Below are 15,936 nucleotides of genomic sequence, written 5' to 3'. Positions count from 1 at the left end.
ATGGTTTTTAACATACTCAGACATTTTCTTAAAGAGGGACAGATTTAAACAGCTGCATAAATAAGTCCTTAAATAAAACCCTGCCAAAGACCCACAGCAAAACCTGGAGATGTCAGTGGGGGCTTCTTACTAGACTGTTTCTTTCTCCGTTCTGCACTCTTTGCTGCAAAAACACACCATATACATGAACTTTGTGTTCACCTTACACAAACCTTATGGTAAAGCAGCTTTGCTCTTTAATTTCCTACACCAGGATTAAAAACCCTGTATTTATTTATTTTTGTAGGCCAGCCAGTACCAGAGATATACCAGTTTTATGACATATTATACCTGCAGACTCTGGCATTAATGACAGACCTAATTTGCTTATCACCATCACAGCTGCCAGAGTCAGTAATACATCCTTTAACATTTCTTGTAGGCAGAACGAGACTTTCTTCCCTGTTCTGCAATGGATTTAAGGAAAGATATTACCATAAATAGCCATGACATCCACCACAGCTGGGACATATAATGTTGTAAGTGATTTAAAACTGAAGCAAGCCATAACTGAGCCACACCAACTTTCACACACTTATTAATCATAACAGTATAAAGAAAGATAAAGCATTAAACAGAATTACATTGTGTTACCCTTCACATCAGATTTCCTTAATGAAGTTGGCTGTTATCAGCAATTTTAAGGCAAAATTATAGCTGTATTTTAAAACGTGGTTGACAACAAAAAAAGTGCTTTCAGTTATTTAAGTAAGTGTTCTAGGCAAGTCCCTGCTACATGTGTACAGGCACTGGTGCTTTATTGTCCTACAGTAAAATTATTTAGATTTTTTTGTTAACCACTTACTATTTCAGCACTCTACAGATGCTAATTAAGTAGCCAGGCAAACTCAGAAGAGGGACAGTATTATTAAACCTATTTTGTAGACAGAAAAACTCAGCTACAGCAAAACTAACACTCCAGCTCAAGGTGATCCCTAAGCACATATTTTGACTTCACACTAAATCCTACCTCACACATCAGCATTGTCCCCACATGCCTGCTTTTCTCAGTCAAAAAACCCAAATCTGCAGCCTGGATCTCAGGTCCCCAGAGATACACATGGATCCAATCCCAAATCCATCCCTACTCAGCACAAGCCCAGAGCAGGTGCTCGCACAGCCGTGCTGAAATGGGAAGGGAGTGACTGCTCCAAGGTTACCAAGGATGGCTGTGGCAGCACAGAAACCAGCCCCTGTCTCTGAAGGACAGGCTCAGCATCTTCATTAAGAGTGTGTTTGTTTGAGGGAAAAGAGGTATCAAAGAGTTGTTTTGGAAACAACCTATGCAAATCCAAACACACCAGTGCACGTGGTGAAGGTGGCCATGGGAGAAAAAAGTCCCCATCTGCCACAGGGTCCCAGACAGGCAGAGCACAGAACTGAGCAGGCTGCAAAAAGGAAGACAAAAACAGTAACAAAACTAAAATGGAAGGATCTTCTTTATGTGTGTTATCCCTTCCACCCTCTAGCTTTCCCCTTTAGATGGTGTAAGAGCATGAGCATCACTCCAGGCTGAGGACAGGCTGTGTGCCATGTCCATGCCATGTGCATCCCTTGCTGACAGAGGCACTGCAGGCCTCCAACCACCCCAGAAAAGCCACACCTCAAACTGTGAAGACAGAAAAAGAGGTAAAAGCTGAACAGATTGCCCTGTACTCCAAAATGTGTGGAGCTGTGTAGTGTAAAATGAACACAAAACAGATACACAAGATGTTCAGAGCAGCAGCCCAGCACGAAGGACTTAAAAAAAACCACCCTTAAATTTTCAAAGCCAGTTTTGTGGGGTTTACGTTCTGTGTATTTTTCCATGTTGTAAGTGGCATTTCCCAGTGAGATAACTTGTCAGTGTGGATGGTGAGTCCTGACCAACACGATGCAGGGTGAGGTGTGGCCACGGCCCTCAGACAGAGCTGCAGTTCATGCACAAGAGACACCTCCTTCCCTATGTATTTGAAAGGATCTTATATCAGATATTTTCAATAAATAAACAAACCCTTCCCTAACCTGTAACATAAACCAACACACTGCAGTGCAGCCTATCCCCACGAAAACATGGTGGCCCACACTCTAACACTGTAATCTAATCCTTGAACTAAAGACAGTTTAATGCCTTTACAAATCCATATGTTTTCTAATACCACCATTGCTGTCAGCAGACTACAGGAGCGCCTCTTTGAAGATGGAAGGAAAATGACAAAGCACATCATTGTGAAGGCAATTATATGCTGCAGTAACCATTTTACAATGGCCCATATGGGCTGTATTTCAACAACGCAATTTCCAAACCTGCCTTAGCAAACATATATCTCTGTCCCAATCCCAGGTAGATTTTGCAAAACAAAATAAGACTGCAGCCAGAACAAATCGAAAATATGGATAACAGATGTAAAAATATGCCAACAAGGACACCAGAGCAATTTTTTGTCAGAGTACCAAACAAAGAGAGCAGCCACAGCAGACCTCACGAGGCCATTCACAGCAAAGCTGCCCATTCAAGGGACTTAGAGACCTGGGTTTACCAGAAATCTGATTATACACTCGTGTGCTCTCCTATGCAGCTGCCCAATTCACTGCTGCAGCCACAAGCCCATCCACCTCCCCAGGGACCACAGGGCAGGGGAGCTGCAATCCCAGTTTAGAAGCTAAAATCAGACGTGAACCAAGGCTGTGCACGCTTACTCCAAATCCTCTCTGACATCCAGGACCAGGCCTTAAATAAAGGGAAACAAGGGAAAGAAAAAAACCAAACAAAACCACAAAATCTCTCTTGTCTACCCTTGTGACAGCAGTTTCAGAGGCCTGCTCTGTTCACCTTGCTGCCTGTGGTAGCTGGGGCCATGCCACCAGCCCAGCATCACCTCCAGCAGCCCCAGGGCTGCTCTCTGCCTGGTTCCCTCAGAGGCACAGAGCAGTGAAACTGCAGCTCCACCCCAAAATCTCTCCTCCTGTTGATGGAGAAGCAGGAGCCAGAGCTGAGGAACAGCCTTCACAGGGCAAAACTATGCACAAGCTGTACTCTAGTGAAAAGGGGGTTTCATTGTGCTTCTTTCCAGTAGTCCTCTGTAGTGGTTCATTGTTTTTGAAGGCTCTGCCTTCAAAGGGTACCTGTTTGGGGATATCTCTGTGCCAGTGCCACAATTTTCATGGGGCTCTGGGGCCACACTCAGGCTCTACAGGCAGGATCCAGGCTGCAGAACACCAGTTGTGACAGTCCTGCATGTATTAGGTGCAGCAATAAAGACAGGCACAGACATGAACCATATATCTCCCACACGTGAAACAGTAATAAAAAAATTTTTAAGCTGCCTATAACAAAGACAGGAATGGTAAAGGTGAAAACTTACAAGTTCTTTGCTAATTCTTTAACAACAAACTGTCTGCATCAAATATCTTACATTTCAATGCCAAGGGCAACAAGCAAAGGAACACATGCACAGCATGGAGCAAAAAATCACCAATGGAAAGGAAACATTGAACTGGGTATTCAGTAGCCAGGTCCTGCAAAGTGCATGATCCAGGTCTTATCACTGTCAACTCCTCAAAATGATCTAGTGAATCTGGGCAAAAGCATTTCAAAGACTTTAATCCATGTGAAATATTACTTCCTGGAACCGGAAATTCAATCCCTAGCAATGAAAACAAAAGCACACTCATAAATGCACCTTTCAACTCAGCCAATATAGCCATATTTAGGCTCATGCTCTCTCAAAAAAATCCTTTACTCATTAATATAAAGTAAACTTGAAATGATTGCTATAATTGCAGTTAAAAAATTAATCATGTTTTGAGATAAATGCAGATAAAAGCGTGTTTTACTAATTATCTTTTGAAGCTTCGGCTCATGAAAGATTAAAGGTGGAAGAAAAGTCGTTGAAATATTGAAGACAAAAAATCCTACCATTTGAAATCACTTTGAAGCCATGTACCTCGTATGAGTGATCCTTAATGTCCAGATGTACTAAAAAAGGAGTCTCTTGAATTCAGAAGAAGTCTAACAAAACATGCCAATTGGAGTTTTTATGCCGTCAGCTCCTTGGAAATTGGTGCATTTAGCAGTCCCTGCTCTGCACAGCTCCAGACCATAGTGGGATTTTCTTGTGGTTCATCCCCAGCTGGGACAAAAAACTTCAAGCCTGAATTCAAGACTGAGTTCCAGAATTTTGTATTTCATTGAGCTCTCCAGAGTTCCCATAGTATCAACCTACTTATAACTAGTTTTACATATCTAAGCAACCATCTGAGGAACCCACGAAAGGTAGCACTTTTCCCACTCAGGGAGGAGGAGCTGGAGGCACAGACAGCAGGGTTTAACAGAAGAGCCTCATCACCAGCCACAGGGTTACTCACAAACCACAGGAAGACTTCTTTCTGTCCCCAGGCACTTAAAGGTTATCTGGGGTGCAAATTACCCAAAAGCAAGGCTGGCATTTCCATTCACAGCCCTGGAACTAACAAGGCAAATAATTCCCTGCCTGCTCCATACCACCAGCCTATTTGACATCAGCAGTTTGCAGCCTGAGCGTTAATTAGGAGAGCAGATCTATTGACCACAGGCTGAAATGGATGTCCACAACTCCACTGGAAATGTTGTAGGCTTCTGCAAATTGAAACAAGTTGAAAAATACTCCCAGGTAAAATTCCTAAGCAACTTCATAGCCATTTCAAAGACCTAGTAACAATTTCCATCAGATCTGAATTGGTGCAAAAGTATAAATTTTAGAAGTTTGCACCTGCAGCAAGACAGAAGCAAAGCCTGTTGTTACAGGGCAGTTTTCAAAAAGCATTGAGCTGTGCTCAAAAGCTACAGAGTGCCAATGTCAAGGACTCTTCAGTGCTCTGGAGTTTCAAGAGTCGGGGCAGATTGAAATGGAGCAGCTGACACCTCTTTGCTGAGGGAAGGGTCCCACTGTAAAGATTATTCCCCAGCAGCCCCTGTCCTGTATTTCTCCTTGCTCCTTTCCCATCACCCCGCAGCCTTTAAACCCTCTGTCCATCACAAAGCATGGTGACACCAAATTATTAAATTCTCCCCTTGCAGCAAACCTGAGCAGGGCTAGGTAAATGATTAAATAGTTGGGTTTTTCATAACCACACACCCAAGGAAATTTGCCAACGTCTTTTTATTTGCATATCTGGCAGACTGCCCCAGACAACTAATACATAAGTGACAGCGTACAGGTGTATTAGTTTAGAGTTTGCCTTTAATCTAGAGGTGTCAATTTGCTTCTGTTTTAATTACATCCATCTTGATATGTTATTACAACCTCATGAAACTTCTTCATTATGTGAATAGCTATAAATACATACACATGACAAACAGTTGTTATAAATTTTCTGGTTCAGCAGTGGAGGCACAATATCTTAGCCCACACATCATGTTCATTTAAAATTGCAATTCTCCCTCTCCTCTCTACCCCACTCCATTCCTTTCTGTCTCTTTTCTTTCATCCAATACCAAAATATTTTCCCCCCTACATTTAATGGATTCTCTAATATTTACTAGTAGCAGCATCCCAATGCTCTCAGCTTAGGGAGCTGTTTCAGCCCATGTGCGTTCTGGGCTGCACCTCTGTGAGATGTCTGTTTGTCATTAGAAAAATAGAAGGAGATTGCACTGCGGCCTTATAAACATGCAAAGATCCTCTTTTGTAGCTACATAATTCACTGAGTTTTTCAATACACATTCTGAGGTTGAAAACTTGGCTAATCCATCCACCAGATGTATCTTTATGATCCCAGAACTCATTAAAATTTACTTTTTTTCCCTCTTTTTTTTAAAAGTCCGGCAGACTCAGCTGTTGAGCTACATTAATTGCATTTTTTTTTCCATAGTTAAAATGACTAATGCTAGCAGAGTCACTGCCTACAAGCACAATAGCCAGACAGTAAAAATTAGTAGGACTTGTAATCGTTCAGTAATATCCAAATCCCATAAAATTAAGAGAGGCAATTTGGTCCTCTCAAAACAGATGGTTTTGATTTTCAGTATTTATTTTGAATTTTCTTTAAGGGGAGAAAAGAGAGGAGAAAAGAGACAAATTCACACCAAAAGATTCCATTGGAAGGTCAAAGTGCCCTTGACATGCATTAAACCCCACGACACCAACAGAGTCACAACACAAATCGTCCACAAGAGCAGCACTTCTCCCCTTGCCTTGTTACCACACAGACCCCTCAAAACTACTTTCACTGCCTCAGCCCTACCCCAGTGCCCTCTCTGATGGATGCCACACCATGCCACCCTGCCCAACAATCTGGAGCAAGCTGGAGAGTGTGTGTTATCCAGCTCTTGCAACAGCAGCACCTCCCAGCTCCTTCCCCTGGGCAACACATCCCAGGTTCTGGAGGAGCCCTGGAAGACACTCATGGTATCCTCTGGAGGCACGTGGTGCTAAACACCTGGATGTGCAGGAGACAAGAGGAAGGTGACAGAAGTCGTCAGGAGCCACATGAAGACCAAAGCCACTTTCCTGGCAACAAGTCAGGTCCTTTGGCCACCTCTCTACCATTCCCATCATCCATGTAAGAAAGGAGCCAGGTCCTTCAGCCACCTATCCTCTATTCCCACCTTCTGCAGAAGTAGATGTCTCATTAAAAAAAAACAAACAAAACAAAAAAAACCCCTGAACAGATTATCGGACTGAAAGGTCGCAGGTCACTTAGGACTTCCAGAGAGAAAATAAACAAAAATCAGTGCCAAGAGCAATTATCACCATGTTTGTAACTCATCTCAGTCTCAGAAACAGGAAATGGTATGCAAACAACAAAACATCGGCTGTCAAGGTTTGCCAGGAGGGAGAAGTTTCACCACACAGGTTTTGTACCTTGCTCTCCTGTACCCAAGAGCCACCCAAGCGTGGTCCTGAAGAAGTCAGTGGCAACAGTTTCTATCTCACTGGTTCCACTTTACAGGCAAAGTAATTAAAATGCCTTTACTACACCAGGAGGGAGAGTTAGGAGCAGCTGTAGGACACTCTAGAGCAACCTGGGTCCCCAAGGATGGGTCTCCTGGGACACTGTAAGCCATACCTGCACCTAGGGAAACGGACAACAGTGGCTCTGGATTCCACTGACAGGTAAGCAGGTACCTGCACCAGGTATCACCAATGTTACACACTCTTCTCTAGAACACTGCTCCTCACGCAGTCAGCCTATGACAGAAAAAGGCTGCTCACAAACTTGCACGAATTTGGTCTGGATCTGACCATACTTAATTTCATGGGAGTGTCCAACGTGTTTTAAAGTCTGACACAACTGTTAGCATTATTCCACAACACACAAGTAAGTACCTTTTCAGAATTTCAGCCACCCAAATGTTAATCTAACTTACAACCTCCTGGTGCCTACCTCTATCTGCTTCTGGTGTTCACTGTCATCCTGCACCACCCACAAACCTGCTCCCGGTGGCTTCACACAAATGATGCTCAGCACAGGGCTTGTCCCAAAGGCTGAAAGTGTTTGCCTCTATGCATGAGCTCATCCAACAAAGGACAAGTCCAAGCTTGTGTCTGGATGGGGAGGACAGTTATTTTATTCTCAAACCATTAAGTCTCCTTTGGTACCAAATAAAAGTATGAAAAGAGACAATTTATAAGAGCACAAACTGGAGAGGAGAAGAAGCTTCCGCTTTAGGAAGCTGGCAAACACATGTGAGACAGATTAAAGGGTGATCATTCCTGGAAAGAACACCGAGCTGAACTCCTGCATGGCTCTGAGTAACTGTTCCTGTGTGGAGTTGTGTATTAATCATATCAGTAATATGTGCATCAGCCAGCATTACACAATCAGAAGTTCAGCCAGCCGGAACTTGGGCGCATCAGATATCAGCACACCTCTGCACATCTCCTGTGCCTTTGTCTCAGGACATTTTAAAAACAGCAGGGCTGATGCTCACCAAATACCAAGTAAATCCACATGGTGCATATGCACCATGATCAAATTAAACCACATGAGTAGAACATCACAAACAGAATCATAAGTGCAGAGTCAAGGGATAATCCACTTCTTTTGCTGACTTATTGCACCACTACTGCACAGAGGATGACAGAACCAAAACTCCTGGCTATAGTATTTACCAGACTGAAGACATAACCTTTTGGTTAAAACCTTCTCTTTCCACCACACGAGTGTGTGAACTTCAGCAGCAGTGTTGCCAAGATACAAGGAGGAAAATCTCAAGACATTAAGGTAACACACTATTTAAAGGCAAACAGTACAGCAGAGCTGAGCTGGGGATCTGACAAATTGCCACTGCACGTTCTGCTGTTACAGCAAAACAAATCCCTACCTGCATTAGCCATTCCTCATTACTTACAAAGTGGATTTTCATATCCATTTTACAACAAAGGAGTTTAGAGGACTATGATGTTCTGAAGTGGTCTTCACCATGGCTTGGCATCTAGTCAAAACGACAACAAACCAACCATACAAAAAAATGCACGCAGCTGGTAATTTGTGGCACATACAGAGCCAAACCCCGACAAGAACACAAGATACTGAACTGATAAATTATAAGGATGATGTACAAAAAGACAGAGAAATGTTGGAAGCAATTTTCTCTTGCAGAACTAAGGCAACATTGCAGCTCAAGTGCAGGAAAACTGAGAGTTAAACATTTCCACATTTCAGCCTGCAACTTCCTAACTCCATTACCTTTTTATTAATTGCATTTGAGACTTCACTAAACTTGAGCTTGGGCTATTTTTAAAACCTATCTGACTCAACTTATTGTTGCTCAGAACAAAGATTAAACTTCTAATTTAGCTGCAGATAATGATAATGCTCAGGTCAGACCCCCAGTGTAATGTGGTAGGGTGTCCCAGTCAAACTGATAGGTGTTCAGAAAAACCCCAAAAAAACAAGAGTAGCAGAGCTGGAGGAAAGGGGGCATGATCTTCAGTGAGAGGGGAATCTTTCTGCCTTCCTCCCAGCTGAAGTTACTGGAATTAATGACTCCTTAAGCAGGGACAGATTTGGTTGAGTGTCTCCCCTTGGTACTGACAGCAGGGCTCTCACCAAGGAGCATTTTTGTACACTGCAATGGATCTTTCCTCAAACTTCCACTTTTGGTAACAACATCCCCCTCTGGCTCTCTGTGTTCCCACACAGTCCCTGCTATTTCTCTATTGATCTCAGCATTGTAAGTCAATCTTTCAATTACTCAGACCCTTGATGTCTTTCTGATGATTTTTTTTTGCCTTTCCCTAATGATCATTTTCCTTCCAAGTTCCTGATCCTTTACCCTTATTTTATAAATCATAGAATCATATAACTGTTTAGGTTGGAAAAGGCCTCAAAGATCAGAGAGTCCAACCATTAACTCAGCACAGCCAGCCCCACTGCTAACCATGTGTCCAAATGCCACATCTACACTTCTTTTAACTCTCTCCAGGGATGGTGACTCCACCACTGCCCTGGATTTTACACTCCTTCAATGCCAGCAAAGGCCCCAGGTATTTAATCAGAAAGGGCTTACTTACTCCCCCAAATAGCAGGGAAAAAAAGATGCCAAGATAAGGGAGGATAAGGGTGTCTTTTGTCTTTTGATGTGCGGCATATTTCTCATTAGTGCTAATCTTAAAGAGCGGTGCTAGTGGAGATTAATTGAATCACATTCATCTAAAAGAACTTGTCCTTATAGTTTAAACTCTTCCTTCTTCAACTCAAGGCCATTGTGCCTCCTACTACCACCTATGGGAATGGTAAAAATCCCCACCTTCATTACATGGTTACCTTCAGGAGCTTAAAAGAATATTTATGCAACAATCTCAGTCCTTGGTCATTATCTGCCTGAAGAGACAGCTTCAGCTCTGCAACAGCTACTGAAATCAGCTGGAGTTAGGAGTGCCTTGCCTCCCAGACAGGTACCAGGCTTTTCAAAATAATTTTAAAGTATTTTTAAAGTATTCAGGTACCCAAATGACAGCAAGATATGTTTCAAACATCACGCTAGACATTCCTCTTGTGGAATATGCATCCTGCTGTTTTCAGTCCCACTTTCAGTTTGAGTTGCTGTTTTTTCAGGTCTGGTCACTGAGGTTTTTATCAACATAGTTAGCTGCTCTCTCAAGGTTATCTCAAAATTTAATCTCAGGTCAGTTTACTGTTTCCTCTAAATACACAGTAAAAATAATAAATGCATTGCTTCCTATGATATCCCAGTGTCACACAAAACTTAATGCCTCCTCTCATCCCCAGATATCTTCATTTAGTTACTCCCTTCTTTTCTCTGCTGGTCTAAATCTGCAGACTTGCATGTGCAAACAGAGACTGGGACAAACACCTAAGCATCTAAGCAGTCAATAAACACAAGAAGGGCCACCAAGATTTGCTGACAGCACTAAACAAACATCTGATGTTATGATGCTGCTGTGGTAAGGCAGGAAGATCAAATTCCTGCTGAAATATGAAGGGATAGAGACAAGGCAGAACAAACCTGCTTGAAATCTCAAAGAATTTAAGCAAACAAGCTAATCAGGGCAGCTGAAAGGTTGGTGAGAAGAGAATGATTTGGGGAGAAAAAGCACACAGCAAGCCAGCCATTCTAGTGTCCAGCTCAAAGATTCTGCTGTCACACAGCCAAGGCTATTTCTATTTTCAGTGGGCCATGCCTAGAGATGAGTATCACACACCAGTTATTAAAGCAAATTCCTGCATTCAAATGCATACACAGAGCCACACTGTCAGTGCACACAGACACACAACTGAGACCACAGGACCTTCAAAACCTTCCTGCTACTTGCATATTTTGTTTCTGTAGTGTCTCTATTTTAAAGCCCAGATCAGCTGTTAAGTTTTACTCCATCTAATCTCATACTATCTGTGCAACTTGTAGAAGTGCTGCAGCTAACATCTGCCTAAACCACACAAACACCATGGAACAATTGCTTAAAAATTATTTACACTAGGTGAATGGAATCATCTGACACAGAATTTGAAGCTCATTAAACAGCTCCTTGACAAATATTTGTCAGCATTTCTCATTTGTAATTAATTATATTGGGCTTTACCTGACGATAATTTAGCACGGTCTCAAAACAGACTAATGCCTGTGTGCTGAACAGAAATTAGCTCAGCAAATGCACACTGAGAAATTGTGACAGTTTTATGAAGCAAGAATCCCCATTTAAATGCAAGTCCCCCGGTTCCCACCCCGCTTCTATCTGGGCTTTATAAATATCTGTGTCCCATTTCAGGCTTGTCAGATGAGCTGCCCGAGTTGAAGCTAAACAAACATCCGCAGAAAAAACTCATTACCTTACTCTGTGTTCAGAAAACCTGAAACCAACTGCTTACTCCACAGGGATGGTCAGAGCTGACTCAGGAAACATAAAGTACTTCCCAGGCTTTAAGCCATCTTAACATTCAGGTCAGATTTCCTTTCTCATCACAGCAAACCATCTTCACCACGGCACGTCAACAGCCATGTCACATCAGTCTCTGCACCAGGGGGTAGGAGGGAGGCAAACATCTTCCTGAAATCTCACCTCACCAGAGAGCTCTGCAAAAGCCTCCTTGCCAGCACTGCCAGAGCACATCATGGAGAAAGTCACTCCAATGGATTGATTTATCACATTCTGAGAAATTACTTTTCCCTGTCAGGCTGGTGTCTAAAATGCCCACCTGGGTTTGGAGAACCTCATGCTATTATTGCTGGTAACAAACACACCAGCAGGGCAGCACAGGCTCCTCCAGGCTGGGAAAAGCCACAGCTGGACAAGGCACTGGTCACCCTAACACAGGTACAGTGTCTGTGCCTTCCTGCTTTTCCAGGCTGGACTTTTGGGGAGCTCAGGGCAGCACCGTGTGAGTAACTGCTCTGGAGGGAACCACCGGGCTTGCTGCTGTCAGTCCAGCAAGGCCACTCAGGGAGAATCTGGTGACCCATTGTAGGACCACATCTCAGCTGCTTTACTACAGATTAAGGGTTGCTTTCTGAAGGTCAAGACTCCAAAATGCTCCCCAGTGTAGGGGACAGGCCCCTATTGCACACAGCTACATGGAAGTCTTGCAAGGCCAGGCAAGGATCAATTCAGCTACATCTGCAATGACACTGGAATTGTTCAGCTGTCACTCCAAGATAGAAAAAAATACACAGTGAGATCCCACTGTCTTAATTTTACTCCCTCTTCCTGTGTATTCCCCACACAAACATTAGAGACATCAAGGTATGGGGTGCCATAAATGCAGAGACAGATAACCAGAAGCAGATGGCCTCTATTTCAACACCAAACAATTTACACTTGAGAAGTATGACAAGGCTACTGACACCTGGACAGAAAAGCAGTTCCCAGAGTGGGAGCTGGTTAAAGTTTTGCTTCAAGGGATGGGAACTTTTATCAACATAACCATAACACATTGGATGACTCCTCCTGAAGTTATGGTGTCATGGGATCTGTGCTCTTGTGCAGCACCTGTGTCCCTTTGCCATCCACAAGCTTCACACAACCTGGTATTTTGCACAGGTTGGGCTTTTTCAACCAACAAAAAGCAAAAGCAAAAGCATTTAGTAAAATACAGGTGAAATCAAGCTGTGTGGAAGTTCTTATTCCTTTTTTTGCAACTTGATACATAAGACCTGGGGTGACACCTCACACCCCCTACAGCTGCAAGGTTGTCCTCAGAAGCAGAGAGCTCAGCCTTGTCCTCCTGCAGTGGCGGTCTCCTCCTGCATGAGCCACCACTACCTGTGTCCCCTCTTCTGAACCATGGCTTAGATTCACCAGTGGGTGAAAAGTTCTGAGGTTTCCTTCTCACAGTTTTTCACACCAAGCAGACAAAACACTGTCTCCACATCCTTTCAGCTGCACTAAGCCCAAGGAAGGCTGAAGTTCAAGCACAAGACATGGGCTCAGAAAGTTTGTAACATTCTGGGCACAAGTGTCTTCTGGAACCTGGGGAAAATCTCCACGGCCTCCAACGAGCTGGGGCAGACCCACAGCATGAGGTGTATTAACACCAGGACACAGCACCCACAGCATCTTGACTCAACTCAAACACATCAACACCTAAACACCTCACCAAGGCTGAGGCATCTCGCTCCACCAGCCTCTCACAACCTCCTCACCAACACCAGAATTACAACAAAAACTTCAGGCTGCCGCATGCAACACACAGAGCAATTCCTGCCACACTGGGGTTGTGCCTTAGACACCTTCATCTCCCTCTGATCTTCAGAAAAAAGTTTCTCAATGAACATACGGAGCTGCAGGAAAAAGCACCTAACAACGATTTTGTGACATTATTTCTTAACGCAGCATGAAATCGTTAGGTCAAAACGTGCCACCTATCACATGAACATTAAAAGTATGTCAAGTCTCAGTGTGTGAGCTATTGTTTTATCTGAACGTGATATTAGCTGGCAGAACTGGGTAATGTGTCTGTGCTCCTTTTTAGTGCTACAGGATTATGAGAGGATGCAAGTAGTAGCCATGCTTGGCTTGGCAAAGAGAGCACAGCAATTATTTTCAAGTAGAAAATAAACAAATAAGAAGTGAAACAGAATAAAGACATTTTCTAAAATGCCCAAGTTCTAAACTTGCTCTTCACTTCCTCTCCAAAAAGGACTATAGCCAAATTCTCGAGTCCTTATTCCCATAAAAATGCTTAATGACACAAACTAGGGCTTTGTTTGAGGAAAACCAGAATTTTGTCTGAAACAGAAGCATACAAATTTCTCTCCTGCACATAAACACGTATTCACACTTTTGGTCTCTCTGGTTTGAGCAAGGCACTTGCGGATGGGCTCACCAGGTGAGAAATGGTGGATAAATTGAATCTGGACATTACCTCAGCATTTGTTCCTTATTGCTTACATGAGTCTAACACCAACCATGTGGAGGTTTGTTAGAGTGAACAAATCCTCCCTAATTACACCAAAGTTCTGTTGGAGGCATAGTGTGGATGAATACAGGTGTAACCAAGGACAAAATCTGGCTACAAAACAAGAAACAAAATAAAACAAACAAGGAAACACAACCCTGAAAATCCACTAAGTATTACTGGCTAAATATTTAAACATCTTAAAAGCTACACAGATTTTTTATTTTTTTTTGTTCAACAATCAGCTTCACCTCCACATTTATTTTGACAGCACATCATCGTTCCAGTTGTGCCTCCAGTGCACGTAAACCCAAATAAATCTCTTTTTCACCGCAGCAAACTTCTCCTGATCAGAACTTACAAACAACAAAGCCCTTCAAACGCACAGGCTGGAGGTCCCCTTCCATCAGCACCACGAGCCTGGCTGGGCTGACAGCGGCTCCACGCTCGCGAGTGGCTGGGCGGAGGGAACACGGAGAGGCGAGGCCGGGCCGGGCGCAGGGAAGCGACGCCCGGGGAGCCCCGCGGGGCTTCGCCTCCCTCCGCCCGGCCCGGCCTGGGCTCTCCCAGCCCCTTCCTTCGCGCTGGGGATGACTCGAGCCGCCCACCGCGGGGCCCACTCGTGACAGGCCGGAGGGAGCGCGGCAGGCCGGCCGGCCGCCCCCCGCCCGCAGCGGCACCGCGGCCGCCCCGAGGAACGCGCGCGGCCGCTCCCCCCCGCGGCCCCGCGGACACGAGTGGGCGGCCCCGCCGGGCCGCGGCGGCGCGAGAAAAGTTTGATCCGTGGGAGGGGAGGGGAAGGGAAGCGCCGCCGGGGGACCGCGCACAACTCGCCGCTCCCCGCGCGGGGGGATGGCCCCGGCCCCGCCGCCCGCCGCGAGCGGCGCGCCGGGCTGCAGGTGTCGGCGGCAGGAGGGAGAAGGGAGGGCAGCGGGGCACCCCGGGGACGGGGAGGGGGCGGCGGGACCGCCCCCGAGGGCACCCCCGGCGGGCCGGCCCGGGGACCGGGGTCAGGGGCGGGGGGGCGTCCGGGGGGCGCCGCGGGGGCTCCCCCGCCGCTGCCCCCACACAATGAGGCGCACACAAAGCGCCGCCGCTCCTACCTCCAGCGCCTCGAAAGTGACGAAGCTGGACATCGCGAAACCGTCGATAATGTCCTCTTCGGCCGAGGAGGACTCCCGCCGCTTCCTCCGGGGGGGCCGCGGCCGGGACGGCGGCGGGGGCCCATTGTCTTCCTTCTCCGAGCCCGAGGAGGAGAGCGCGGCGGCCCCGGGGCCGGCGGCCCCGCCGGCGGCACAGCCGCGCCGCCCGCCTTTGGCTCGCCGCTCCCGGTCGCGCTGGGACCGCGATCGCCGCTTCTTCCGAAGCCCGTTGCATCGCGCCGGGCCATCCATGTCTCTCGCCGGCTCTCCCTCTCGCTCTCGTCCCCCCCCGCCCCACCGCAGCCACAAATCCGGCTCCCCCGGCGGAATAACGGGGGAGGGAGGGAGGGAGAGAGGGAAGGAGAAAGGGAGGGAGGAGAGGACAGCAAGGGGGTGGGGGGGATGAAAGAATCCGAGTGCGGTTCCACCACCACCAGCAGCAAGCACCAAATGTAAGAGATTCCTATAAGCGAGCCAAGGAAAGTAATGGCTGATCTCAGGTCGCCTTTGTAAAAAAAAAAAAAAAAAAAAAAAAAAAAAAAAAAAAAAAAAAGCCACGGAGAGAAAGGAAAAAAAAAAAAAAAGCCTCACCAAGCAGGCAATAAATCAGAATAGCGGAATGCTTTGATCAAGGGGCTGGGAGGGCGAGGATCTTCGAAAGAGAGGAAAAAAGGTTGAGAAGAAGGGAGAAAAAATAAAGAAAGGAGACCCGCTGGAAGGAGGGAGCTGAGAGTATTTCCTTGCACAAAATTTATTTTCTTTCTTCCTTTCCTCCCCAACTAAAAGAAGTTCCAGGGGGGGAAAAAATATATGTAGATGTACAGAACTCCCTTTCTGTCTGCGTGTGTGTGTGTGTGTGTGTGTGCAGGGAAGGGTGCAGCCTTCCCCTCCCCACCAACACGCACTCCTCTCCCCCTCCTCCTTTATCTCCCTG

At 45.6% G+C, this 15,936-nt stretch overlaps 1 protein-coding gene across 8 annotated transcripts in view; it reads right to left on the bottom strand.

Moving 5' to 3' along the window:
- AUTS2 (activator of transcription and developmental regulator AUTS2) overlaps positions 1 to 15,498 on the bottom strand; it is a 778,310-nt gene extending 762,812 nt beyond the window's left edge. For 3 of the 8 annotated variants that reach the window (XM_064394832.1, XM_064394835.1, XM_064394837.1), the window contains exon 1: positions 14,964 to 15,496. In XM_064394832.1, the coding sequence (XP_064250902.1) occupies positions 14,964 to 15,254 (291 nt within the window). In that variant the 5' untranslated portion in view covers positions 15,255 to 15,496. Of the gene's footprint in view, positions 1 to 14,963 lie in introns of all 8 variants that reach the window. The other 5 variants (XM_064394834.1, XM_064394836.1, XM_064394839.1 and 2 more) reach the window with 4 other exon arrangements.
- Positions 15,499 to 15,936: the final 438 nt, after the last annotated feature.

Source organism: Passer domesticus, chromosome 19 (genome assembly GCF_036417665.1).
Source record: "Passer domesticus isolate bPasDom1 chromosome 19, bPasDom1.hap1, whole genome shotgun sequence".
NCBI lineage: Eukaryota > Metazoa > Chordata > Aves > Passeriformes > Passeridae > Passer > Passer domesticus.
The sequence above is the reverse complement of the archived record's forward strand: the minus strand, read 5'-3'. Positions and strand labels throughout refer to the sequence as shown.